This window comes from Colobus angolensis, unplaced genomic scaffold (genome assembly GCF_000951035.1).
Source record: "Colobus angolensis palliatus isolate OR3802 unplaced genomic scaffold, Cang.pa_1.0 Scaffold183, whole genome shotgun sequence".
NCBI lineage: Eukaryota > Metazoa > Chordata > Mammalia > Primates > Cercopithecidae > Colobus > Colobus angolensis.
Window position 1 is genome coordinate 5515835 of NW_012114966.1, and position 26832 is coordinate 5542666.

General features: G+C 38.0%; 1 protein-coding gene across 2 annotated transcripts in view; it reads right to left on the reverse strand.

The window, feature by feature from the left end:
- Nucleotides 1-26832, reverse strand: part of PRELID2 (PRELI domain containing 2) — a 70506-nt gene that overhangs the window by 24933 nt on the left and 18741 nt on the right. For both annotated transcript variants that reach the window (XM_011939765.1, XM_011939764.1), the window contains one exon: nucleotides 13808-13913. In XM_011939765.1, coding sequence (XP_011795155.1) covers nucleotides 13808-13913 — 106 coding nt within the window. The remainder of the gene's footprint in view (nucleotides 1-13807; nucleotides 13914-26832) is intronic.

Sequence of the window (26832 nt, forward strand, 5' to 3'; positions counted from 1 at the left end):
AAGGAAAGGAAAGGAAAGGAAAGGAAAGGAAAGGAAAGGAAAGGAAAGGAAAGGGAAAGGAAGGGAAGGGAAAGGAAGGAAAGGGAAGGAAAGAAAAAAATTAATGGAGGGGAACAAAGATCAAACAACTAGTTAATGGTAGAATCATTAACTTTCAGTAGCCTTCAAAGTAGATATCAGAAGACAAGACCTTACAATTTTGTTTTCTTCTCAACAATTTTATGAAGTGAGATTAGCCTAATTTCTTAATGATAAATGAAAGTTCTAAGAAGTCCTTCATTCAAGTTATACAGCAAGAATATGGATGATATCCAGTGCCAAATTTGCAGAATTCTCTTGGGAGAAAATCTGGCAATAAGCATGAAAGGTCTTAGCTCAGAAAGCAACAAGAAATGTGCACAAACATTTATACAGCATTTATATTCAAAAATGTATTCCAATATTGCTCATAATAGTGAAGAAAAATAGAAAACAACAACAGCTATTATGCCGATGGAATATTATGCTGGCATCAAAAATCATGTTTTCAAAGAATATGTAATGACACAGAAAAAATGTTTATAATATGTCCACAAATGAAATAGTTGGGCTACAAGGTTATTTATAGATTCAATGCCATCCCCATCAAGCTACCAATGAGTTTCTTCACAGAATTGGAAAAAACAGCCTTAAAGTTCATATGGAACCAAAAAAGAGCCCGCATTGCCAAGACAATCCTAAGTCAAAAGGACAAAGCTGGAGGCATCACGCTACCTGACTTCAAACTATACTACAAGGCTACAGTAACCAAAACAGCATGGTACTGGTACCAAAACAGAGATATAGACCAATGGAACAGAACAGAGTCCTCAGAAATAATACCACACATCTACAGCCATCTGATCTTTGACAAACCTGAGAGAAACAAGAAATGGGGAAAGGATTCCCTATTTAATAAATGGTGCTGGGAAAACTGGCTAGCCATAAGTAGAAAGCTGAAACTGGATCCTTTCCTTACTCCTTATACGAAGATTAATTCAAGATGGATTAGAGACTTAAATGTTAGACCTAATACCATAAAAACCCTAGAAAAAAATCTAGGTGGTACCATTCAGGACATAGGCATGGGCAAGGACTTCATGTCTAAAACACCAAAAGCAACGGCAGCAAAAGCCAAAATTGACAAATGGGATCTCATTAAACTAAAGAGCTTCTGCACAGCAAAAGAAACTACCATCAGAGTGAACAGGCAACCTACAGAATGGGAGAAAATTTTTGCAATCTACTCATCTGACAAAGGGCTAATATCCAGAATCTACAAAGAACTCAAACAAATATACAAGAAAAAAACAACCCCATCAAAAAGTGGGGAAAGGATATGAACAGACATTTCTCAAAAGAAGACATTCATACAGCCAACAGACACATGAAAAAATGCTCATCAACACTTGCCATCAGAGAAATGCAAATCAAAACCACAATGAGATACCAGTTCACACCAGTTAGAATGGCCATCATTAAAAAATCAGGAAACAACAGGTGTTGGAGAGGATGTGGAGAAATAGGAACACTTTTACACTGTTGGTGGGATTGTAAACTAGTTCAACCATTATGGAAAACAGTATGGCGATTCCTCAAGAATCTAGAACTAGATGTACCATATGACCCAGCCATCCCACTACTGGGTATATACCCAAAGGATTATAAATTATTCTACTACAAAGACACATGCACACGTATGTTTATTGCAGCACTATTCACAATAGCAAAGACTTGGAATCAACCCAAATGTCCATCAGTGACAGACTGGATTAAGAAAATGTGGCACATATACACCATGGAATACTATGCAGCCATAAAAAAGGATGAGTTTGCGTCCTTTGTAGGGACATGGATGCAGCTGGAAACCATCATTCTTAGCAAACTATCACAAGAAGAGAAAACCAAACACCGCATGTTCTCACTCATAGGTGGGAACTGAACAATGAGATCACTTGGACTCGGGAAGGGGAACATCACACACTGGGGACTATCATGGGGAGGGGGGAGGTGAGAGGGATTCATTGGGGAGTTATACCTGATATAAATGATGAATTGATGGGTGCTGACGAGTTGATGGGTGCAGCACACCAACATGGCACAAGTATACATATGTAACAAACCTGCATGTTATGCACATGTACCCTAGAACTTAAAGTATAATTAAAAAAAAAAAAAAAGAAATAGTTGGGCTAAATAATCCCAAATTTGGTTTTAAAAAACAAATGCATATACATACATATGCAAACATGAACAGATATATAAAAAGATCTACATCAAAATGTTAAATGTGAACACACTATTAGAATTATGAATTATTTTATATTAATTGCACTTTAATTAAAAATTGATAATGAATATTTAATACTTTTATAATTCAAGAAAATGATAAAAATATATCATTTTTAAGAGAAACACCATAAACTTGCCCTGTACCACTGTATATCTAAAACGTTTGTATTTAAAAGGCTATTACCTATAAAAATATAGTTCCTAGCAGAGAATGTCTCTTAAAGCTAACAATGATTGAGGTTTTACTATGTGACAGGCATGTTTCACATATGTAACCTTACTTAATCCTTTAAAAATCCCGTAAAATAGGGTTTATGATCACTTCATTCTAGAGAGAGAAAGTTAAGGGTCAGAGAGAAAAGTGTGACTTGTGGAAAGTGGAAAGTGAGAAAGCCTGATCAATGGCCAAGAAGCTTTTCTCTAAAGTTTCATACTCAATCCCCATGTTAAACATACAGACAAAACTTTGTTTCACACTGAACAATCTTTCTAAAGGCACAGCATACTACGCTTTTAGTTCAGAAGTTGATATTTGGTATATGATTGTTAAGATGTCTATAATTTGCTTTAAAATACTTCAGCACATGATGTATACTAAGATAGCATGAGTGTTAGTTCACGTTATACACTAGGTACAGCCAGATGCCCTCATGCAGGCCTCACATGCCAGAGGTTGTCTGTGGGCATTTTAATCAGCAAGCTCACTCTCCAGAAACTTCAGTCAGACACCAAAGGCTTTGATTATTAGCACAAGGAATGTTAAAATTGCAAATTTTCACTGGTAAAAGTAATGGCTTGTTAACTAGCATTATGGATATTAGAAACGGACTGTCATTAACTCAATAAATGGAACTTAAGATATGTGGATTAGCTCAAAATTCTAAACGCGCACCCATCCTTGTGCCATCAGGGTCTAAGTCTCTATCTAGCAAGCCCTTCACCCTCCAACTTTAGGGATGGCACCCACAGTTTATGCCTACATGGTCCCAGGGCCAGCTACTATATCAGAAGATTCTGGTTACCTGATGCTCTCTATAAAATAGCTGAATCCTGCCTTTGGAATATTGTCTGCTCTGCCTTCAGTCAGCTGTTCATGCAATTCGTGGTCAGAGCACCCAAAAGGATGAAGACTTAATCAAACTTACAGAACAAGTAAACTATTTTGTGCCTACTTATAAATAAATGACTAATAAATGTCACAATATATGTGTCACAGAAATTTCCATAAACTGTTAATGAGGTTTCAGGGATGCAGCTGACCCTCAGCAACCTCTCATTATCATCAATACCCAGTATGTATCAAAAAGAACTTAACACTTCTGCCTACAACTCAGCATACAGGTTGGATAAGGTCAGTGTGGCAGGCAGCTTCTGATGTGGCTCCTAGTGACCTGTGCCTCCTGGTATTTATGCCCCTGTGTAATCTCCTTCTTTTTAGTGTGGGGTGTGACTTTCTTCTAATGAACAGAATACAGAAAATAAAAGGATGCCACTTCAATTAGTTTATAAAAAATTTGATATTTCACCTTGGTTGCAATCTCCTGCTGTCACAATCACTGCCACATTCTGAGATCATCTATACAGAGGCCCACGTGGCAAGGAACCAAGGGAGGCCCACTGAATCCTACCAGCAACCATATGAGTTTGGAGATGAAGCTTCCCCATTGAGCCTTCAGATGAGTTTGCAGCCCCAGCTAAAACCTTGATTACAACCTTGTGAAACCCTGAAACAGATCCAACTAAACTGTGCCTAGACTCCTAATCTACAGAAACAGAAGTAATACATATGTGTTGTTTCAAGCTGCAAAGTTGGAGCAATTTGCTACACAGCAATAAATAACTCATACAGTTAGTTTACAAAAATAATGCCACCAAATGTCTCAAGGTTTTTCAAATGCCTACTTGAACTACATTTGTAGTATCTCCACTTTTTTCTTGAGTCCCAGGCGATTATCTCCCACTACTAAAACAGATTTCTATAAGGCTAAAACAACAAGAACACACCCCAAGGAAACAGCATATTCTGTTTCTTTAGCTGTAGCATGTCTAGGCCAGACCTTCCTCAAAGCGATGTTCAAATTGTTTGACTTGCCTGCATTGTTTCAGTGACAAATATTTCACACACTGTTGAATTCAATTTTTCTCTGCTTCAGCCTCCTGATCAACACAATAAGAATAATGATGGAACTAATAATGGGGTCTTGCCAGGAGAGTGGCTGAAATAACAAATTATTTCATCACACATTGAAAATGTATTTCACAAACTCAAAAAAAAAAAAAAAACACGTCTATGCGATTGCATAAAGAGAGCTCTGCATTTCCACAGCATTTGTAGTACTCTCTAAAGATTCAGACAAACTGGGCTAAAAAAAGAATGCTTGCATAACAAGACTTTTATCACCCATGTTATCTCCTAAGCCTCCCCAGAGAAGCAAAATGTGGAATTTGTAAGCAAATATGTGGGGGTTCACCAAAATGTTCTTTTGATTTGCATTTGGAAATTTTTGGTTTGAGAATTTTTGGGAGTGGGAAACTAGCAATTTTTGCACTTTAATTTAGAGGGGTAGAGATGAAAGCTCCCTAAATAGTATGCCCAAAATAGTAAATGTCACACTGTCTCAATGGGGCAATACTGAAAAGAGGCTACTTTTTTTTTTTTTTTTGACATAGGGTTTCACTGTCACCCAGTCTGAAGTGCAGTAGTGCCATCACAGTTCACTGCAGCCTTTACCTCCTGGCTCAAGCAATCTTCTCACCTCAGCCTCCAGAGCAGCTTGGATTATAGGCACACACCACCACGCCCAGCTAATTGTTTTGGTTTTCTGTAGAGATGAGATCTCCCTATGTTGCCTATGCTAGTCTCAAACTCCTGAGCTGGAGTGATCCTCCCACCTCAGCCTCCCAAAGTGCTGCCACACCCAGCTATCTTCACTTTTTATGCATAAATTGAACATGATATAGTGCATGAACAAATAATCAGTATATCTATGGTCTTAAAATTTCATGGTGAAAAGAGTAATTAGGCGGAAATTATCTAAAAAGGCTCCTGAAGGGAGTGATAATGAAAAAAGGGTTGAGAAACACTGACCTAAGGAAAGCCCTCCCAATCTGGTGAGCACCTGCAGAGCATCAGTGATGTCTCTGTTTCCTTCTCTTTGGTTCCCTGAGGTCTGAGATCATGACTTGACTCTGGCCTGGTTGTCTTCCAGCTCTGCTTCACACAGTGGTTGGGCCATCTCCCAAAGCTGTAGAAATGTATATGAAGCCTTTCATGTGTCCCAGATTTCTACCAACCACTGTTTTCCTTCAGAACTTTATCTTTTTGATCTGCTTTCTGAATGTACTTACTTATCTCAAGGCATGTTAAAAGCTAACTACATATTTTAGCATGACTTAAGATAAGCAAATACTTGTCTTCAGCATGTTTTTTGCACTTCCAATATACTATCTTCTATTGGCCACCATGGGTCAAAATTGTCCACCAGCACATGAAATCAAGGCTGAGAGAGACTACCGCACGGTCAAGAGATCAGTGAATGCCTCTCAGATTGAGGAACACACTGTATGGCACACCCACCAGTGCTCACTGGCTGACAGCATATATTCATTCTTCTGTATAGAATTGAGAAAAATTCACAGACACGGTATACCCCATTGCTGTCATGCACACAGATAGACAACTATCTCAAAAGAAGTGGTCTACTCTCGCCACTTCTATTCAATATAATACTGGGAGTTTTGCTAGAGCAATTAGGCAAGAGAAAGAAATAAAAGGCATCCACATAGAAAGGCGGAAGTAAAACCATCTCTGTTTGCGGACAACATGATCATATATATATATATCCCTAGAGACTCCACCAAAAATGGAACTGATAAATGAATTCAGCTAAGTTGCAGGATACAAAAATCAACATACCAAAATCAGTATCATTTCTATACACCAACAAAGACTCTCTGAAAAAAATTTAAAAATCAATCTCATGTATAGTAGTTACCAAAGAAATACTTAGGAATAAATTGAACCAAGGTGGTAAAAGATCTCTACACTGAAAAGCATAAAACATGAACAAAACTGAAGGCACAAATAAATGGAAAGATACCCCATGATCACAGCTTGAAAGAATTAATATTGTTAACTTATCCATAATACCCAAAGCAATCTACAGATTCAATGCAATCTCTATCAATATTCCAACAACATTTTCCACAAAAAATAGAATAAACAATTCTAAAATTCACATGGAACCACAAAAGACCTCAAATAACCAAGGTAATCTTGAGTAAAAAGAACAAAGCTGGAAGCATCACACTACCTCATTTCAAAATACATTACAAACCTATAGTAACCAAAACAGCACAATACTGGCATAAAAACAGACACATTGAATAATGGAACAGATTAGAGAGCCCAGAAATGAACCAGAGCATTTACAGTCAATTGATTTTCACGGAAGATGCCAAGAACACACAATGGGAAAGAAACAGTCTCTTCAATAAATGGTGCTGGGAAAACTGAATATCCACATAGAATAATAAAATTGGACCTGTATCTTACACCATATACAAAAATCAACTCAAAATGAACTAAAGACTTAAACATAAGAACTGAAACTATATAATTACTAGAAGGAAACATAAGGGAAAAAATCAATGACATTGGTCTAGGCAACGATTTTTTGGATTTGACCCCAGAAGCACAGGGAACAAAAGCAAAAACAGACAAATAAGATTGCATCAAACTAAATAGCTTATGCACAGCAAAGGAAACAATTAATGGAGTGAAGAGACAACCTGAAAATTGGAAGAAAATATCTACAAATCATACATCTGATAAGGGGTTAATATCTAAAGTATACAAGGGATTCAAACAACTCAATAGCAAGGAAACAAATAATCCAATTAAAAAATGGGCAAAGAACCAGATAGTTATTTCCCACAAGAAAACATACAGATGGCCAACAGGTATATGAAAAAAAGAATGCTCAACAGCGCCAATCATTAGAGAAATGTAAATTAAAACCAAAATCAGATATCACCTCATACTTGTTACAATGGCTGATATAAAAAAGATGAAAGAGAAAAAGTGTTGGCAAGAATTGGAGAAAAGGATGCCCTTGTACACTGTTGGTGGAAATGTAAATTACCCATTATGGAAAACTATATGAAAGTTCCTCAAAAAACACAAAATAGAACTACCATATGATCCAGCAATTCCACTTCTGGGTATTTATCCAAAGAATTTGGAATCAGTATGTCAAAGAGACAGCTGCATCTCATGTTCACTGCTGCATTAGTCACAATAGCCAAGATATGGAATCAATCTAAGTGTTCAGCAATGGATGAATGGGCAAAGAAAATGTGGTATATGTACACAGTGGAGTACTAGTCAGCCTTAAAAAGAAGCAAGTTGTCATTTGTGACAACACGGATTAACCTGGAGAATATTATGTTAAGTGAAATAAGGCACAGAAGGACAAATACCTCATATGTAAAATCTAAAAAAGTTAAACTCATAGAAGTAGAGAGTAGAATGGTGGTTATCAGAGGCTGGGGGAGGTGAGAGAGAATGAGGAGATGTTGGCCAAGAGGTATAAAGTTTCAGTTAGACAGGAGGAATAAGTTTTTGAGATCTATTGTATAGCATGTTGACTACAGTTAGTAAGCATATATTGTAAATTCCAAACTTGCTAAGAGTAAACTCCAAATGATCTCACCACAAAAAATGTTAAATATGTAAGGTGATGGATATTTTAGTAAGCTTGAATTAATCATTCCACATTGTGTGTGTGTGTGTGTGTATCTCAAAATGCCACATTGTATCTTATAAATATATACAATTATAATTTGTCAATTAAAAACAAAAAATTAACTTAAAAAATTTTAAAAACCTTTAAATGGGTCCTCAAAATATTAAACATATCCAGCAATTTCACTTCTGGGTCTATATATATATATATATACCCGAAAGAATTGAAAGCAGGGACTCAAATAGATATTTATACACCCATGTTTATAGTAGTAGTATTCACAATAGCCAAAAGGCAGAAGCAACCCAAGAATCTACCAATGCATGATGTCTGTTTTCACACTGCTAATAAAAACATACCTGATACTGGGTAATTTATAAAGAAAAGAGGTTTAATTGACTCACAGTTCCACATGGCTAGGGAGGCCTCACAATCATGGCAGAAGGTGAATAAGGAGCAAGTCATGTCTTACATGGTGGCGGGCAAGAGAGCTTGTGAAGGGGAACTCCCGTTTATAAAACCATCAGATCTCATGAGACTTATTCACTACCACGAGAACAGTATGGGGGAAACAGCCCCCATGATTCAATTATCTCCACCTGGCCCCCGCCCTTGACACGTGGGGATTATTACAATTCAAGGTAAGATTTGGGTGGGAACACAGCCAAACCATATCAGATGACTAGACAAACAAAATGTGATATACACAAACAATGAAATATTAGCCTTAAAAAGAAAGGTAATTCTGACACATGCTACAATACAGATGAATGTTGAAAACATACACTAAGTAAAATAACGCCAGTCACAAAAAGACGAATACTGTATGAGTCCACTTATATGACATAACTAAACTAGCCAAGTTCATAGAGACAAAAAGTAGAATGGTGGTTGTCAGGGGCTAGGAGGTGAATGGGATGGGAAGTGATTGTTTAACAGCTAAGGAGCTCCTGTTTGGGAAGAGGAATAAAGTTCTGGAGACAGATGATGGTGACGGCTGCATCACCATCACATTAAGTACATGTGAACGTACTTAATGCCACTGAGTTGTACACTTAAAAATTGTTAAAATGGTAAATTTTTTGCTATGTATATTTTGCCACAATAAAAAACAAACTTTTAATATTTTTTAATACAAAAATGTTTTCATAAATCTGCAGTACATAGAAAAGCAGAAAAGAGGATATGTCATTACAATAAAAACGGGAGAAACGTCAGCTAACATACTCTCAACCTGCATGGCACTGTGGAGTTCAGGCCAGCTGTAGTGTGGATGACAGATGCTGGGGCCTCTGAACAGAAGGGAAGACATTCACTTGCCCCTCAAAGGCCGTTTCAAGTAGCATGGCCCCATTCCTCTGGCCCATTCCAAGTTCCTCTCTTGTAACTGAGCTCCCCTACGCTTGCATTCCTCCGTCGTTACTGTGCATCACATCGCCTCACTCTGGTTATATCAAGAACACACAGCTTGCCCCATGCAGGTAGCTTAACTGCATTGATCATGGATGCAGCTCTATGCTGCAGAGATCAAGAGCACTCTGGGGTCAGACAGGCTTGGGTTCAAATCCCAAGTTCACCACTTACTAATCCTGTGACCTTGAGAAAACTGCTTTGCCATTTGGGACCTCAGTTTCCCTATGCATAAAATGAAAATAACAATTCTTATCTCATTATATTGTCCAGAAAATCATATAAGGTAATGCATGCCAAGGACAGTGCTTGGCATCTACTAAGCTCTTGTAAGCACTAGCTGTTATTTTAATATGCTTCTCAGCAGTGATCACAGTGCTGGCACTGAACACCAAGCAAGGCTCGATAAATTTTCTGCATCAGCAGATGTTTATTCATTGTCTGTCCTGCTTTCTGCCCTGAGCTAGATGTCCCAGAAGTAAAGCTGCTTAAGGCACAATCTCTATCTTATGAATTACGTCTTAATTCTTACTTGTGTCTCCAGCATTCTACCCAATGCCTGGCACATAGGTGATACTCAAGAAGTGCTGGTGGAGTTAAACTTAAAATCTAGTTGTCTAGACTATATGTGCTTACATGAGTTTGAGGGGGATAAAAAATATATAACCATAAAAAGAAAATATGTTAAAGAAGTATGTGGCAGTGAGTTTTAATTCTTGAAAACTGAAAAATATTTTGTATATTTGTCCTGTGTTTACCAACTTACAGAAAGCTATCAAACTTAGTTTTCACAAGTATCTGTGGGAACACATTAAAATCCCCATTTTGCAGATAATTAAGCTGAGAATAGGGAGGGCCAGAGTGATTTATGCTGGGTCACAAAGGTGAGGAGAGCGAATCCAGAGGGCTGTAAGTTCAGAACCACTTCTGTTTCAAGGATACATCTGTCAACTCGACTGCCAAAGGGAAATCCCAGTTCTCCTGCCCACAGATTTCCACTCCAGGAGGAAAGAGGGGTCTGACTGATGTGTGAAAAGTCACTATTTGTGACACAAAGGCTCCCAAATTCCAAGTTACCGCCCTTTAAGAGTGGTGAAGGGAGAAAAAAGCAATTGAGCCAGTCCCCAGAGGCACAGAATACATATGACCTCAGCTTGGGGATCCATAGCTAAAGCCAGCTTTTAATTTACAAACATAAAAATATAAAGTTTGTGAGTACCTAGTTTTGATTTTTCTGGAAAAAATAGATATCAGATCCCATCATTACCACTACTCAACAGACTCAGGGATAAGTCCTAAAGTGAAAATAAAGTCACCTAAAACACTCTTACAGTGACTTCCACAGAAACCATTTATGCAGGCTCAGCTGTGAAGGTTTATCAGAAAGTCAGGCTGACACTGGAAAACATGGCCACTTGGATAAAAGAAAAAAGACACTTAAGCATAAATGGCTCCTAAAATCAAAAAGCTAATTAAACATGGCCTCTTCAAAAAGAAAAAGTAAGTCAGAAAAGGCAAAAGCTAGCAGGAAAAATGTATTCTTACTTCTGAGCATAATAAATGAGAATAAAAAGGAATCACTTTAAGAAGTTGAAGTCACCTAATTATTTCCAGATAATATCCATCAGAAACCAACTGTGAACCTGCCTGGGTATTTCCTTTCTACTCATTCCCACACGAATGGATGGAATTCTGTTCAAGGTACTACAAGTTGGGAGGAGGGAATAAGAATTAAGGTGAATAAAATAAAACTACCTCTCTGCCATCAAGGAACATAGAATCAAATGTGGGATCATGCTAGAAATTTTGGGGAGTATATATCTGCCCCACAACCCCTTCCCCTGAGAAGTGGCCCCTAACCCTGGTCCATGTGGTCATGGCAGAGGATGAGCCATAACTGGACAACCTGACTTCCATCTTCCTGGTGGTGCCTGACCTATGGGAGGCCAATGAGAGTCCCTCCCAAAGAATTAATAAAGAAAAGAAATAAGCTATTTTATTATTAGTGAGAATTCTATTAATATATAATATGTATGCTTGACAGTGGAGGCCCGTGTCCCACTATATAGCCTGGGGAGCAGAGAAAACCAGACCACACAAAAAGAGTGGAATAAAACAGACACACAGTCTTACAGACAAGAGCTGAAGAAGGAATACCACTTGGGTTCCTGGCAGTGTTCAGTTCCCAGTGAAGACCTTTCTGAAGCCTGCCAGCCTCACCACCCTTGTACACTTAGAATGAGCTAGCCTGAAGTGGTTTCTGTTACTTGCAACCAAATAGACCTAATAAATCCAAAGGGAGTAAGACCACAACACAAATTCATCTAATGAACAAAAGTATAAGTGAAGTTTGCGATGCTAGGTAGGCAAGGATTTCACCTCATTCATCTAAGGGCTGCATTATAAGTAAAGTGGCAAGAGGGAACTCTTCTTGACAAAAGATGGGGATTTGAGTCCAGACTCCATGCTTTGCTAGTTCTGTGACCTTGAAGAAACACATTTAGCCCACACTTAGCGAAGTGCCTAGTGCAAAGCAGGTGCTCAATATGTATTTGTAAGAGGAAGGAAGCAGGGAAAGCAGTTACCACATATCAGGTATGCTTATCTTTTAAGTCATTTCTCATTAATAAAATGGGAAAAAAAATTTCACTGTATGTGTCTCAGAGGATCAGAATGTACATAACTACTGTGCAATTAAAAGTCATTATTAGGTTCATCAGATTAATTGATGCATCAAATACAGACCCACTTCAGTTAATGAAATAATATTTCTCTGAAGTAGGGGTTAGCTACACCCTACAAGCTAAATCCAGCCCACCACCTGTTTTCATATGGCCTACAAGAATGGTTTTTATAAATGAACATTTGCAATCAATTTGATGATAAGGAACATGAACTTTGAATCCTACTTCAGCTAAATGTTATCCCTCCCCCTCAAAAAAAATCCCATTCTTCTAGTTAATATATCTGTATTATAAAAATGTCAATTTATTATTACTATTATTATCATATAGAGTTTAAAGGATGCACAAGAAGTCAACTCAGTAAGAAACGTGGCAATGAAATAACTTTTCTCATCAGTTCCATTATTTTTAGAGTGTAATGCTGCAGAACATGGGAGTTTTTACAAATGCATAAATTGCAATATAGCAGGAAAATGTGCAACAATGTCTGAGTGAGTGAAGGTGACATAACATCTTCTGGAAGTTCAACTACTCCCTTCAAGTTCAGGTTTAAAGAGGCTGGACCAGTGTGAATATGCGCCAGGAACCACCTCAAACTGGAGCAAGAACACATCATCAATCACGACAGTATGTCTATGGTGTACAGAACAGTACTGAATATTCATTCACCACCCTCAGCCTCCCAAATGAACACCTCCTAGTACAGGTTCATCCTTGAACCTAGACATGCAAAAATGAAAACAAGGGTCCATTACCAGGAGGTCTCTGAGGGTCATAACAATGGTTCTTTATACCAGCAGTTAATTCTATCCCACATAATAAAATGAGGTAACTTATACAAAAGTCCTGAGTAAAATCTGGAAATAAGTGAGTATAATTATCATTGCAATTAATAACAATAATAAAACACTTTGGAGTAACTGCTCTATACTGAGCACTGCAATAAGCACATAAAGATGCATAAGCAATGGGTATTGACATGAAGTTTTAAAAATAATGCTATTAAGGCAAGGAAATAGGAGATATAAATGTCATATGGAATACCATAGAGGACAGATTAAAATGGAACAGCTCTACTTAAAATAGAGCACACAGGACCTTAGAACTCCAACATGACTTCTGAATCACTTTCATGGAAGCCTAAGCTCTCTTGAGAATAGAGTTTGAAAACTACAAGAATGGACAATTGGGGTCTCTGTATTTCCGTCAACCATAATATTAGGACAACAGTAATAGCTTCTGCAAAGGTTTGTGAGGATTAAATGAGTTAATAAATACAAATTCTTTTAGCAGTCAGTAGTACATAGCAAGTGTCCAATAAATATTAACTATCATTATCTTTATTAAATAGTTGTCATTATACTATACATTATTATTCATTCTGATTATTTCTTTTAATTAGATTATAAGTATGCTCCAAATCTTCACATACTCTTCATTGGCATATTTTTAATTTAATGAGCCATAAATGGCACTTTAGTTTTACTTTGATTTGAATTTATGTAATAATTTTGAGGGTAATTATTTTTGCATATATTTGTTTATTAACTATATGTTTTTCTCATTATGTCTGTTCATGAGTCTTATTCAATAACCCTATTGGAACTTCTATTGTTTTTTAAAATTAATGTTGGTTCAAAGCAGAAATAAAGTTACCTTCTGGGCTCCCTGTCTTAAGAATGTGCTGGCAAAAGTTTCTAAAATGCAGTTGAGAAATCCAGCTCCTGTGATTGAAATCCTGCCTCTTTGAATGAACTCTGTCCTGCAAAAAAACAAAAAACAAAAAACACATCTTCGATGTCACTCTATGCTTAGATATGTAAACAACAGACATTTCTAGCTGCATAATTACCACTTATAATCAATACAAAATAATATCCATAATAATTCAATAACTGCCTGTTATAAGAAGATTTTGTTAAAAGTAATTTGTAGTTTATATAACATTAACAACAGTCTTATTCAAATTAAAGAATATTCATTTCATGCTGCAAAATCTCTTTTTAAAATTGAGTCTGAGGTAATTATCAATGATATGACCTTAGGTAAATTATTTCGACTCTCTATAACTTGATTTCCTCACATGTAAAATGGGAACGACCATAGTATCTTTCTTTTACAACTACTGTGGTAAGTAAATGAGTTATCACACATCACAGGAATATGAAGAGTTCCTGACACGTAAGTATTTATTAAATGTTAGCTACTATTACTAAATAGAGTCAGATAGAGACAAGATTAGAAAACCAGAAACCTGGAATGACTTTTTCAATCCTCGATTGGAGAAGGGGGTGAGACAGAAGAGATATGTCACCATCTCTACCAATTATAATTACAAAAATTATATAAATATTAATTATCTTCATGTCATAAAACAGGGATCTAGATTATACTTAAGAGTGATAGAAGTAAGATGGCTGAATAGGAAGTCCCAAGCCCTCATTACCCCCAGAGATAATGACTTAAGAACAATGTACAAACCAAATTGCCTTTATGAGAACTCCCTCAAGAATTAGCAGCACCCCAGGTGAGTGCAAAGCCAAGAAGAGCCACATCCAAGCAGATAAGAAATTTTGTTGCTTTTACCTATGATAGCTCCCTCCCACCCAGCATAGGGTAAGGCAATCAAGAAAAAACTCCCAGTTTCTGGCTTCTCCCTCAGAAGGGATAGAAAAGTGCTAACTGTGCATCCAACATTCTGTCTTTAAGAGGGGCATGACTCAGAGTGCTAAAGGAAGTGGCAATATACTTTCAAAAGCAAGCATGGTGGCTTGTTACACTAGACAGCCTTCAGTACCTCAGAGAGACACCAAGGGTAACAAAAGATCATTGGCTCTTGAGAACAGAGGCAGTCCTCTCTGACTGGGAAATTACTCACAAGCCCAGAGAAGCTGCATCCCCCAAAAAGGTTTGAGAGGCCCCCGGAATCTCAAGCTAGGTTGATCAGTGAAGGTCTTTCCTAGTTGAAGCCAGTCCATAAGACTGGGAGAGGTGGCTGTTTTTTTATATACCCAAACCTCAAAAAAAGATCACGATGCATGCAAAGAAACAAGTAAATATGGCCCAATCAAAGAAACAAAATAAATCTCTAGAAACCAACCCTAAAGAAACAGAGATCTATGAATTACCTCACAAAGAACTTGAAATAAGCATCTTAAAATTCTCCATGGGCCGGGCGCGGTGGCTCAAGCCTGTAATCCCAGCACTTTGGGAGGCCAAGACGGGCGGATCACGAGGTCAGGAGATCGAGACCATCCTGGCTAACACGGTGAAACCCCGTCTCTACTAAAAAAAATACAAAAAAAACTAGCCGGGCGAGGTGGCGGGTGCCTGTAGTCCCAGCTACTCGGGAGGCTGAGGCAGGAGAATGGCATAAACCCGGGAGGCGGATCTTGCAGTGAGCTGAGATCTGGCCACTGCACTCCAAAAAAAAAAAAAAAAAAATTCTCCATGAACTAAAATAGATAATTAAAGGAATCAAGAAAAAATAAAATGCAAGAACAAAATGAGACTATCAACAAAGAGAAACTATGAGAAAAATGAGAACCAAGCAGAAATTCCAGAGTTGAAGAATAATGGAACTAAAAAACAATTCACTAGAGGGGCTCATTCAATAGCAAACATGATCAAGCAGAAGAAAGAATCAGCAAACTTAAAGATAAGTTATTTGAAATTATTGAGTCATGGACCAAAAGAAAAGTCAAGAGAGCCTAAGGGACTTACAAGACAGCATCAAACAGATCATTATCCACGTTATGGGAATCTCAGAATGAGAAGAGAGTGAGAAAGAAACAGAGTGCCTATTTGAAGAAATCGTGGCTGAAAATTCCCTAAATTTGAGGGAGGAAATTGGCATACAAATTGAAAAAGCTCAATGAACTTCAACTAGGATAAATTCAAGAAGACTCACACCTGTGCAAATTAGTTCAACCATTGTGGCAGACAGTGTGGTGATTCCTCAAGGACCTGGAACTAGAATTACCATTTGACCTAGCAATCCCATTTACTGGGTATATACCCAAAGGATTATAAATCATGCTACTATAAAGACACATGCACTATTCACAAAAGCAACGACTTGGAACCAACCCAAATGTCCATCAATGATAGACTGGATTAAGAAAATGTGGCACATATACACTATCGAATACTATGCAGCCATAAAAAAAGGATGTATTCATGTTCTTTGCAGGGACATGGATGAATCTGGAAACCATCATTCTCAACAAACCATCACAAGGACAGAAAACCAAATACCGCATGTTCTTACTCATAGATGGGAACTGAACAATGAGATCACTTGGACACAGGGTGGGGAACATCACACACCAGGGCCTGTCATGGGGTGGTGGCCTGGGGGAGGGATAGCATTAGGAGAAATACCTAATGCAAATGATGAGTTGATGGGTGCAGCAAACCAACATGGCACATGTATACCTATGTATCAAACCTGCACACTGTGCACCTGTACTCTAGAACTTAAATTTAAATATATATATATATATATATATAAAGACTCACACCAAGACACATTATAATCAAATGTCAAAAGTCACAGAAAAAGGGAAAATCTTGAAAGCAATAAGAGAAAAACAACTCATCATATTAAGCTCCTGTAAGATTTTCAGTACATTCCTTGGCAGAAACTTTGCAGGCCAGAAGTGAATGGAATGCCATATTAAAAATACTGAAATTTAAAAAAAAGAAAAACCTACAAGACAAAAATACTATATCCAGCAAAACTATCCTTCAAAAATGAAAGAGAAAGAGAAATTAAGACTTTCCTAAATAAACAAAAGCTAAGGGAGCTCATCACCACTAGAGATTTGGATTACATTTAACTTTGCCTCATTCATTCGTTTGTTCAACACACTGACTGCATGGCTACTATATGCTAAGTGCCATACTGACTGCTAGAGGCCCGCAGAGAAGGAGATGGTCTCTCTCCTCCAGGATCTCACTGGCTAGTGGAAAAGACAAATAGACAAGTGGGAGAGTGTCAGCACTTGGAGGTGAAGCATTCCATCAGAGGAAAACCACAAGGACCCAGGTAAGGAGGCATGAAGGGAAAGAGATGTCTGAGGAGTCACAAGTTATCTAAAACCGCCCAGTACATGGTATGGGGCTTGATAAATTCTTCCCACAGGAATGACTGGAGCATAAGGTGGGTGTGGGAGATGTTAGGATATGAGACTGAAAGGATAATTGAAGACAAGATTGCAAATGGCCTCAGGCTGAGAAGTTTAGGCTTCACCCTGAAGGTAAAGGGGGTGTCTCTTCTGAGGACACTAAGTATCAGGTATAGATTAATAGTCACACCTTTACCACTGACTAAAACACTCATTGCCATTCCTTGATGCTTTTAGACAATTTCCTATCCCCCATTTTCACCACAGTGCTTACACTGAATGAGTTTAATGAGCATTTGTTAAATGAATTAATTCAATTTCTTTGTAATCAAAAATATTCAACACAGAAAACATCTTCCCAACCTTACATCTCTGTGGAAAGGAAATGAGAGCCACATCTCCTGTATGTATAGTTGGCATGTGTTTATATGCATGCACATGTGAGCACATGCACTGAAACAAACAAACAAATATCTGAGAAAATGCTGGATCCAGCAAACTGTCATTTTGTTCAAAATGGTTATTAAAACCTCTTAATTAGACCTCACTAATAGCAGTAGCCTCTACATTTAGATCAATTTAGATCATGCACACAATAAAAGGAAGCCTTCAGAATTCCTCTCTCCCTCTTCCCCCTCCCTTTCCTCCCCTTCTCTTACACACATACACATACACACACACACACACACACACGCACAGGAGTTATCCCATCCAATCTGACATAAATACCTTCCATCTAAGCAGTTTTCACCTCTTAGATTTAAGCCTATTCAAAATGATTTGCTCATGTAAAACTGTATCCTGGTGACACTAATCATTTCCATCTTTATTCTAGATTAGTTAGAATAGAATTTTACAGTGATTTTAATATTGAGAAATGAAAAGTTGAGCAGTGTCACACTCCTGGGAGAGATGAACTCTCAGTCCCCAGTCCTGAAGGCAAATGTAGGTGAGAGATTAATAAAAGTCTCTTACATCATATTCTAACCAATATTGCTTTCTGCCACCTTTGGGAGAAGTAAGTCCTCAGAAAAGCGCTCTCGGGTTTTGTCCACATATCAGAGAATAACAGGGCAGTAAAACAGGGTCATGTCCTTGCCATCAATGAGATGAGAGTTTATCCTATTATATTTTAAGACTGCCAGAGAAGAAAATATTGCACTTTCTCTCAGTAACTGATTGATAAAGCACATCAGACACTCTTCTTACTACAAATAGCTAAACTAAATCCCTCACACTAGAATTCATCTCCATTTAAGTTCTGTGCAAAACACAGCAGTTTACACAACAACATATGGTTTAATTTCAGCTTCATTTAAAAAAAAAGATGGATGGATGGACAGATGGACAGACAGACAGATGAGTAAGTGAACAGAGCTAAAATGCTAACAACATTAGGGCATTAGAACTATATATGTTATTTACGTGCTTTGTTCTTCTTTTTAGTGGTTTATAAATTTTCTATTTAAAAAAATACGTATTCCTTTGGCAATCGCCAAAAAAAGTCTATTGAGGAAAAAGACCCTGAGTATCACTTTTATATAAATAAATAAGGCATTTTATAAATGACTCTGTGCCTTTTAAACCATTTTCAGCAATGGTACCCACTAACTTCTGGCCTCCTCTTCATTCAAAGTCTTGTTAAATCACCTCTTGGCTTTCCTTTTCCCACGTTATGTAATCTCATTTCTTTGTAGCTGTGTCCTAAGACTTTCTCCTCACCCTGTACTTGAAGTACATAGTGTTTCATTATATGCAAGACATAAAAGGATGATTCAAGTTTTCCTTCACCTGTTTTTCATCTCTGAGAAGCCTACAGGGAGGACGCTCCATCACATTTATGGTATTACAAATTCAGGGTCATACCTACTCCTCAAAACCCAGTATTGTAACAGTGTCCATTCTATATCAGACATTGTATTATCTTCTGAGGTTGCTATGCTTTGAAAATTATTTTCTCTCTTTTATACATGAAGAAACTATGACAAAGAGATGTTAAATAACTTGCCCAAGGTCACATAGCTTAATGTCATGAGGATTCATTAGCTATCACCTCAAAATCCTAGTCTTCCTCTGCTCTCAGTGAATGACAACTGTCTCTCTAGTCCATGAGATTAGAAATCTTAGCAACATGTTAGATGGTCCCCTCTCTATAATCAATCCAAACATCCAATAAGTCACCCAATTGTGCTTATTTCACTTGTAACATCCCTCAACAATCCATGTTACTCTCTTCCTTGCTACTGCTACTGCCTGCGCTTGGCATGGAATTATCTCTCTCCAGGACCATTGCAAAGTGCCTCCCAATGGGGTCCTGTCTCCAGCATGAATTCCCTATACTCCATATTGGCAAAAGCCAACTTCCTAAGCACACACAGATTATGTCACTGCCTATTAAGGCAGGGTGAATAATGCCCATGTGCTCAGTCTTATGTGTATAAGACTCATCCACAATGTTGCATGTAGTTGTTGTTTGTTCATTTTCATTGCTACATAGTGTTCTACTGATTGAAAACACTCCAAATTATTTATCCACTCTACAGAAGATACTTAGAATGGACCCAGCTTATGGCTATTATCAACAGTGCTATTATGAAAATGCTTATAATGTATCCAGATATATATGTGCGCAAGTATCTCTGGAGTATCCAGCAGTCAATTACCTGGGCCATAGCACATGCACAGTTTCAACTTTAATAGATCAGGTCAAATGTTTTTCTAAATGGTTGTATCTATTTTTTCTTCATTGCATCCTCAATTCCAATTGCAAAGACTAGCCCATGGTAGGAAATCAATAATGCATTTAGAAAGGAAAGAATGAAGAGATGGAAGGAGTGTAGGGAAGAGAAAGTGAAGAAGCAAAGGAAGGGAAGAAATGTATAGTACATCTCAATACCTGTGTCAGGGAAAATGAACCAGATGTCTCAGGAGTTCCACCGGCTCAGGTCAACAGAAGACAACCTTCACCTGGCTGTGGGATAAGTCACCTACAAAATCTGAGAATGAGGCTGACCCACTCAAGCAGCACCTGTATCTGAGTTCCATCTCTTGCTTTGTCCACTTAGTGGGTGTAATTCAAAACAGAACCCAATGGAACTGTGACAAAGAAAGCACAACTGAAATCCCAGAACACCTTTGTGAAAATGAAGGGCAGCATATACAGTCATTTAAAAATTTGTTTTCTTCTGGATTTGAGAAAATAAAAAAGTTCAGGGGAAGTATGGATCAGGAATTAATCCCCAGAGCACACAGCCACCAGTGCTGAATCCTCAAAACGGCAGTTTCCAGGAAAGCAAAAGCTCTTAATGAGATCCTGTCCTTGAATTATTGACTGGTTAGGTATGGCAAATCTTGCCTAATTGTTTTCATGATGTGAATCTAATTAAAATGTCTTTGAGGGGAAAAAAAGTTTCCACAGATGCTCTTGTTGTGATGACATCTCAGTTCTAATCATGTTTTCAGCATTCTCCTGTAAGTACACAGAAATAGGGGTCCCAAAGGAAACACAGGGTCTTCAAGTCAGATGGCCCACTCACTCCTGCCCAATTCCCTGGCTCTGCTGCTGCTGCAGAGACTTCCTGACTCATGGCTGCTCCACCATGCCAGACTATGTAGTCACTCCCATGCTGTCTGTCTGAACCCACTTACATAACTGCCTCCACAGAAAACCAATGCAATTTGCAGAGCTCTCAATATATGCTACGTAGTTTCAGCCTTAACATGAATGTGTGTATTTACATGTGTAAAATCACAGACACACAAAAAATATATATATGTCTTTAAGACAGGGAACAAAGGTGTGGCTCCTGGAATTAGACCATTTACATTCAAGTCTTGTTTTATCTTGCCTACCCACCCACGTAGTAAGTTCCTGAAGTTCTGTGAAGTTTGCTCTTCTCTGTAAAATGGGGTTAATAATACCTATTTCATGAATTGTCTCAAGGTTGAATGGGGCAACATGTGGACAGCACTCAAGGTACTATGTGTAAGCATTCAACAAATGTGAGTAAACAGTACTAACACTAGTAACAATAATGCTGTTCTACTACAACCACTATTATTATTCCCTATTATTCCCATTTAAACTAAAAAAAAAAAAAAAAAAAAAAAAAGCACAGTGGCTGAGAAGTCAAATAACCACTGTGAAAATCCAGCCCCAGCCAACTCCAAGACTCTGCAATTCATTAACTTCTAGGTGGCACTCAATCACCATAAACCACTTGGCCATGAAGGGAATGAACCCATCCCCACCCCAGTTCTGACATTCAAAGCTCTTGGAGCAGAAGCCTCCCAACTTCCCAGCGTCCTGTCCCACTCTGCCACCCCACACTCTGCACTGTGAAACCAAACACCCTACCATCCTTCTCTGACCTCCTCTCCTCAGTGCTTTCCCTCTGAGCTGTTCTTCTAACCCATGCCAGAAACCAACAGCTTGTTACCTAAATTATTAACAATGAGTATCAACAGGGTATGCCATAACACTAAGAAATAAATTAAATGGTAGAATTTCAGAGGCCCAGTAGGTTAGTACAGGTACATATTTCAGGACAGTCTGGCTCTGTCTCTTAAAACATGGTATTTAAGAATTGATTATTAATATGCCTCACACCTATAATCCTGGCACTTTGGGAGGCTGAGGCATGAAGATCATGAGGTCAGGAGTTCGAGACCAGCCTGGCCAACATGATGAAACCCCATCTCTACTGAAAATATAAAACATTAGCTGGGTGTGGTGGCACATGCCTGTAAACCCAGCTACTCAGGAGGCTGAGGCAGGAGAATTGCTTGAACCCAGGGGGCGGAGGTTGCAGTGAACCGAGATCATACCACTGTACTCCACTCTGGGCAGTAGAGCAAGACTCTGTCTCAAAAAAAAAAAAAAAGAAGTGATTATTAATAAAAACAGTTAACATATTTTCATAGCCTATTGTGGTAAAGCACTATATTAATTTTTTATGTACATGCCTTTCAGTTAATTCTCACAACAGTCTTAGAAGGTATATAATATTAATCCAAGTTTACAGATTAAAAATACTGAGGTTCAAAGAGGCAAACTTACTTAGGGTTACACAAAAATAAGTGACAGGGCCACTATTAACACAGTTAACTTCAGATCCCATGTCCCTTCCCACAACCCTATTACCTAGAAAAGTGTCTATTTAGTGAAAGCTTACAGGCATCCTGAGTTGATGGCGAAGCTTCAAAACACACAATGGTTTGTAAACTAGCTTAGGTGGAGGCTTGTCTTGTGATATCAGACCCAACAGTGTATGCATCCCACTCACAGCTGGTGCTGATTGTCTGCCCAATGGAGGCGGTAGACCCTAAGACTAGATTGTCACCAGGTTCCTCTCTATTGTCTCGAGATCTTTAGGTTATCCTGCATTATCTCAATGCCTGGTTAATAAAGTATCATAATTTTAATACCAAAATTTTTTATTTCCTATAGCTACAAAAGCTAACCAAACAAAAGAAAAAAAAATTAACTGGCATCTGTGTTTCCTAAGAGCAGAAAATGCAATATAATTTTGACACTAATCATACTCACTGAAGTCTCCCCTCCTCATCCCTTATTTCCATTGATCATTCTTGCATAAATTCAGTAGAGCCTTCATCTCATCTGAATTTTGACTTTACAGCAGGTGTTTCCACTGAAGAGTGTTGAGTGTTTGCTAGATAGCCAGAATATTAACTGATCATGCTTTATAAGACTAACAAGAATTTTACAAAAAATGAAGTTCCAAAAGGGCTGCCAGCTGTATGTTTGCTTACCACTGGGACCATGGAATATTTACTAGATATCAGGGATTCCAAATCTAGCTACTCAACAGATTCATCAGGAGAACTTTAAAAATGTCGATTTTCAGGAGTCAGTCCAGGGATATAAAACTAGAATTACCAGGGTGAATCTACATTTTTAACTCCCCCACTGAATCTTGGGCCAACATACAACTCAAAACAACTCAAAGGAAAAGGAGGATGAAAAAAAAAAAATGTCAACAGGCGTCCACTAAGATACAATTATGTATCACCTAACAATGAAGATATGTTCTGAGAAATGCATTATTAGGCAGCTTCATCATTGTGCAAACATCATAGAGTATACTTGCGTAAACCTAGATGGTGTAGCTTACTACACACGTAAGCTAAATGGTACAGTCTATTGCTCCTAGGCTTCAAACCTGCACAGCATCTTACTATACGGCATACTGTATGCAACTGCAACACAGTGGTGTTTGTTTATCTAAACATATGTAGACATAGAAAAGGCACAGTAAAAGTACAGTATAAAAGATACATGCCACATATATACCATTTATAAAAAATGATACACACTTACCATGAATGATGGAGCCTACAGTACTGAGGTCACTCTGCATAAGTCAGTGAGTGAGTGGTGAGTAAATGCAAAGGTCTAGGATATTACTGTACACTGCTGTAGACTTTATAAATACTGTACACCTAGGCTACACTAAATTTATTTTTAAAATTTCTTTTTTCAATAATAACCTTAGCTTACTGTAATTTTTTTACCTTATAAACTTTTTCATTTTTAACTTTTTCACTCTTGCAAGCACACTTAGCTTAAAACATAAACATATTGCATAGCTGTACAAAAATATTTTCTTTTATATTCTTATTCGATTAACTTTTTCATTTTTTTTTTACTTTTTAAATATTTTTGTTAAAAACTAACACAAAAACACACACATTAGCCGAGGACTACACAGGGTCATGATCATCAATATCACTGTCTTCAACCTCCACATGTTGTCCCACTGGAAAGTCTTCAGGGGCAATAACACACATGAAGCTGTCATCTCCTGTGATAACAATGCTTTCTAGAATACCATTTGAAGTACTTGCCTAAGACTGTTTTACAGTTATCTTTCTAAAATATTTTATAAGTAAGGAGTACACTTTAAAACAACAATAAATGGTATTGTAATTACATAACCAGTAACACAGTCATTTATTACCATTTGTACGGTTTGGCTCTGTGTCCCCACCAAATCTCATCTCAAATTGTAATTCCCATATGTCAAGGGAGGGACCTGATGGGAGGTGATTGGATCATGGGAGTAGTTTCCCCCATGCTGTTCTCCTGACAGTGAGAGAGTTCTCACGAGATCTGATGGCAGTTTCCCCTGCACTCTATCTCTCTCCTGCCACCTTGTGAGGAAGGTGCTTGCTTCTTCTTCTCCTTCTGCCATAATTGTAAGTCTCCTGAGGCCTCCCCAGCCATGTGGAACTGTGAGTCAACTAAACCTCTTTCCTTTATAAACTACCCTGTCTCAGTTATTTCTTTATAGAAGTATGAAAAAGGACTAATATACCACTGTCAAGTATTATGTACTAATACACCATTATCAAGTATTATGTATTGTACACACTATACTTTTATGCGACTGGCAGCACAGTAGGCTTGTTTATACTGCCATCACAACAAACACATGAGTAATGCATCATGCTATGATATTAAGATGACTATGATGTTACTAACCAACAGGACTTTTTCAGCTCCCATATAATCTTACGGTACCACCTTAATATATGCAGTCTGCCATAGACTGAAACGTTGTAGGCAGTGTCGGACTATATCTCAAAAGCTCCTACTTATGTCATTGAATGCTCTCTTGGCTAAACATCATTGTTTCTAGCTCAGTTATCACTTCCCTTTTCAATAAAACAGCTTACTCTAATTTTCAAAATTAGTAACTTTAAACAGTCACCACACTTTGAAAACAACATTTAATCCCATTAGTTCCAAAAACTTATATTTATTCAGTGCTTTATAAATGTGCATAGCATGTCTACTTTTTATCTTATTAAGTCTTCACTTCTCTCTGTGAGGGAGCTCAGGCCAGCTTTATCCCTTTTCCCAGAGTCAAAGAGCACATAAAATGACCAAGCAGAAACAAGAAGAGAAGCTCCCAGATTACTGGCTCAATGCATAGATTCTCTCTACATGTCATTTCCTACCAAGTCCTACTGGGCTTCCCCAGTTTGAACTTGCCCTGCAGCAAATTCCTTCTCTTTTCCTTTCCCACCTACAAACCCCCTGCCATTCTCATTTCAGCCCACAGGTACTATCTGCATCCCCTTTAGCAGATTTTCATTCATCATTCATTAGACAAATGGTGATGAAGCATCTTCTGTGAGCCAAGCACTGTGCTAAATACACGGGATACAGTGGTAAACTGTGACCTCTGTGCACAGCCACCACAAAACAATTAGTACAGGATAAAAAAAAACAGAGGAGACTCTGATTATATGAACACAAACATCAAATGGCAAATGAGTATCTTTTGGAGGGCAGTCTTATTAAGCCAAAAATAAAGCTCCAGCCCAGATGATTATATTTGTATAGAAAAGGCTTTACTGCTTGGCTTTTCATAATTGGTGGTGCTTTCTGCTAATTGTTTGATTATCCGCTGGTGCACTGGAAATCAAGGTCAATATGAGCAGAGGGAGTCATGTTTTGGGACAAATACAGTAGTATTTATTCAGGCTATTAGTTAACTACACCCTCAAGCCCTTTAGCTCCAGGACTGGGCTTAGAAATAATTCCTAAGTCAGCAGAGCCAGAGTATTTTAATACTTCAGTAAAAGTAGGTCTGGAGGTCAATCAAAAATGCCACTGCTAATCTTAAAAACACACAGAAGTCACCAGACTACCGAATTCACTCATGGAAAAAAAACTAAAAAGACTCCAGAGCAGGGTGAAACAATGGACACCAAAAAATATGTCCAATTAGCTCTCAGCACACGCAAATTATATTATTTGTGATTTTTCAGATGAATACTTGAGACTTAGGACGTTTTAATCCAGAAATTCAAAAATAAAACATTTAAAAAGTTATATACATATCTATTACACAGTGAAGAAGATTCACGAGTAATTTCAGTAGTAATGAAAATGTATTGACCTAACAAGAGCTGCAGTCAGGCGCAGGGACTCATGCCTGTAATCCCAGCACTTTGGGAGGTCAAGGCGAGAGGGTCACTTGAGGCCAGGAGTTCAAGACCAGCTGGACAACACAGTGACACCCTGTCTCTATGAAAAAGAAAAAAAAATTAGCCAGGCATTATAGCACACACCTATATCTCAGCTACTCAGAGGCTGAGGTGGGACAATTGCTTAAGCCCCAAAGTTAAAGGCTGTAGTGAGCTGTGATTGTATTACTGCACTCCAGCCTGGGCAACAGAAGGAGACCCTGTCTGAAAAAAAAGAAAAAAAAAAAAGAACAGTTTCTCATCTCATTAATGTAATTCTGTGTTTAAGTTTGATTTTGACTTGTATTTTTTTACTATATGCCATGAGGGATATATTCAAATGATCATCACACATTTTGCTAAGCTGAGCTTTCTTTTTTTTTTTTTTTTTTTTTTTTGAGACACGGTCTTACTCTGTCACTCAGGCTGGAGTATGCAGTGGCGCAGTCTTGGTTCACTGCAATCTCCGTCTCCCAGGCTTAAGTAATTCTCCCACCTCAGTCAGCCCCCCAAGTTGTTAGGACCACAGGCATACACCACCAAGCCCAGTTAATT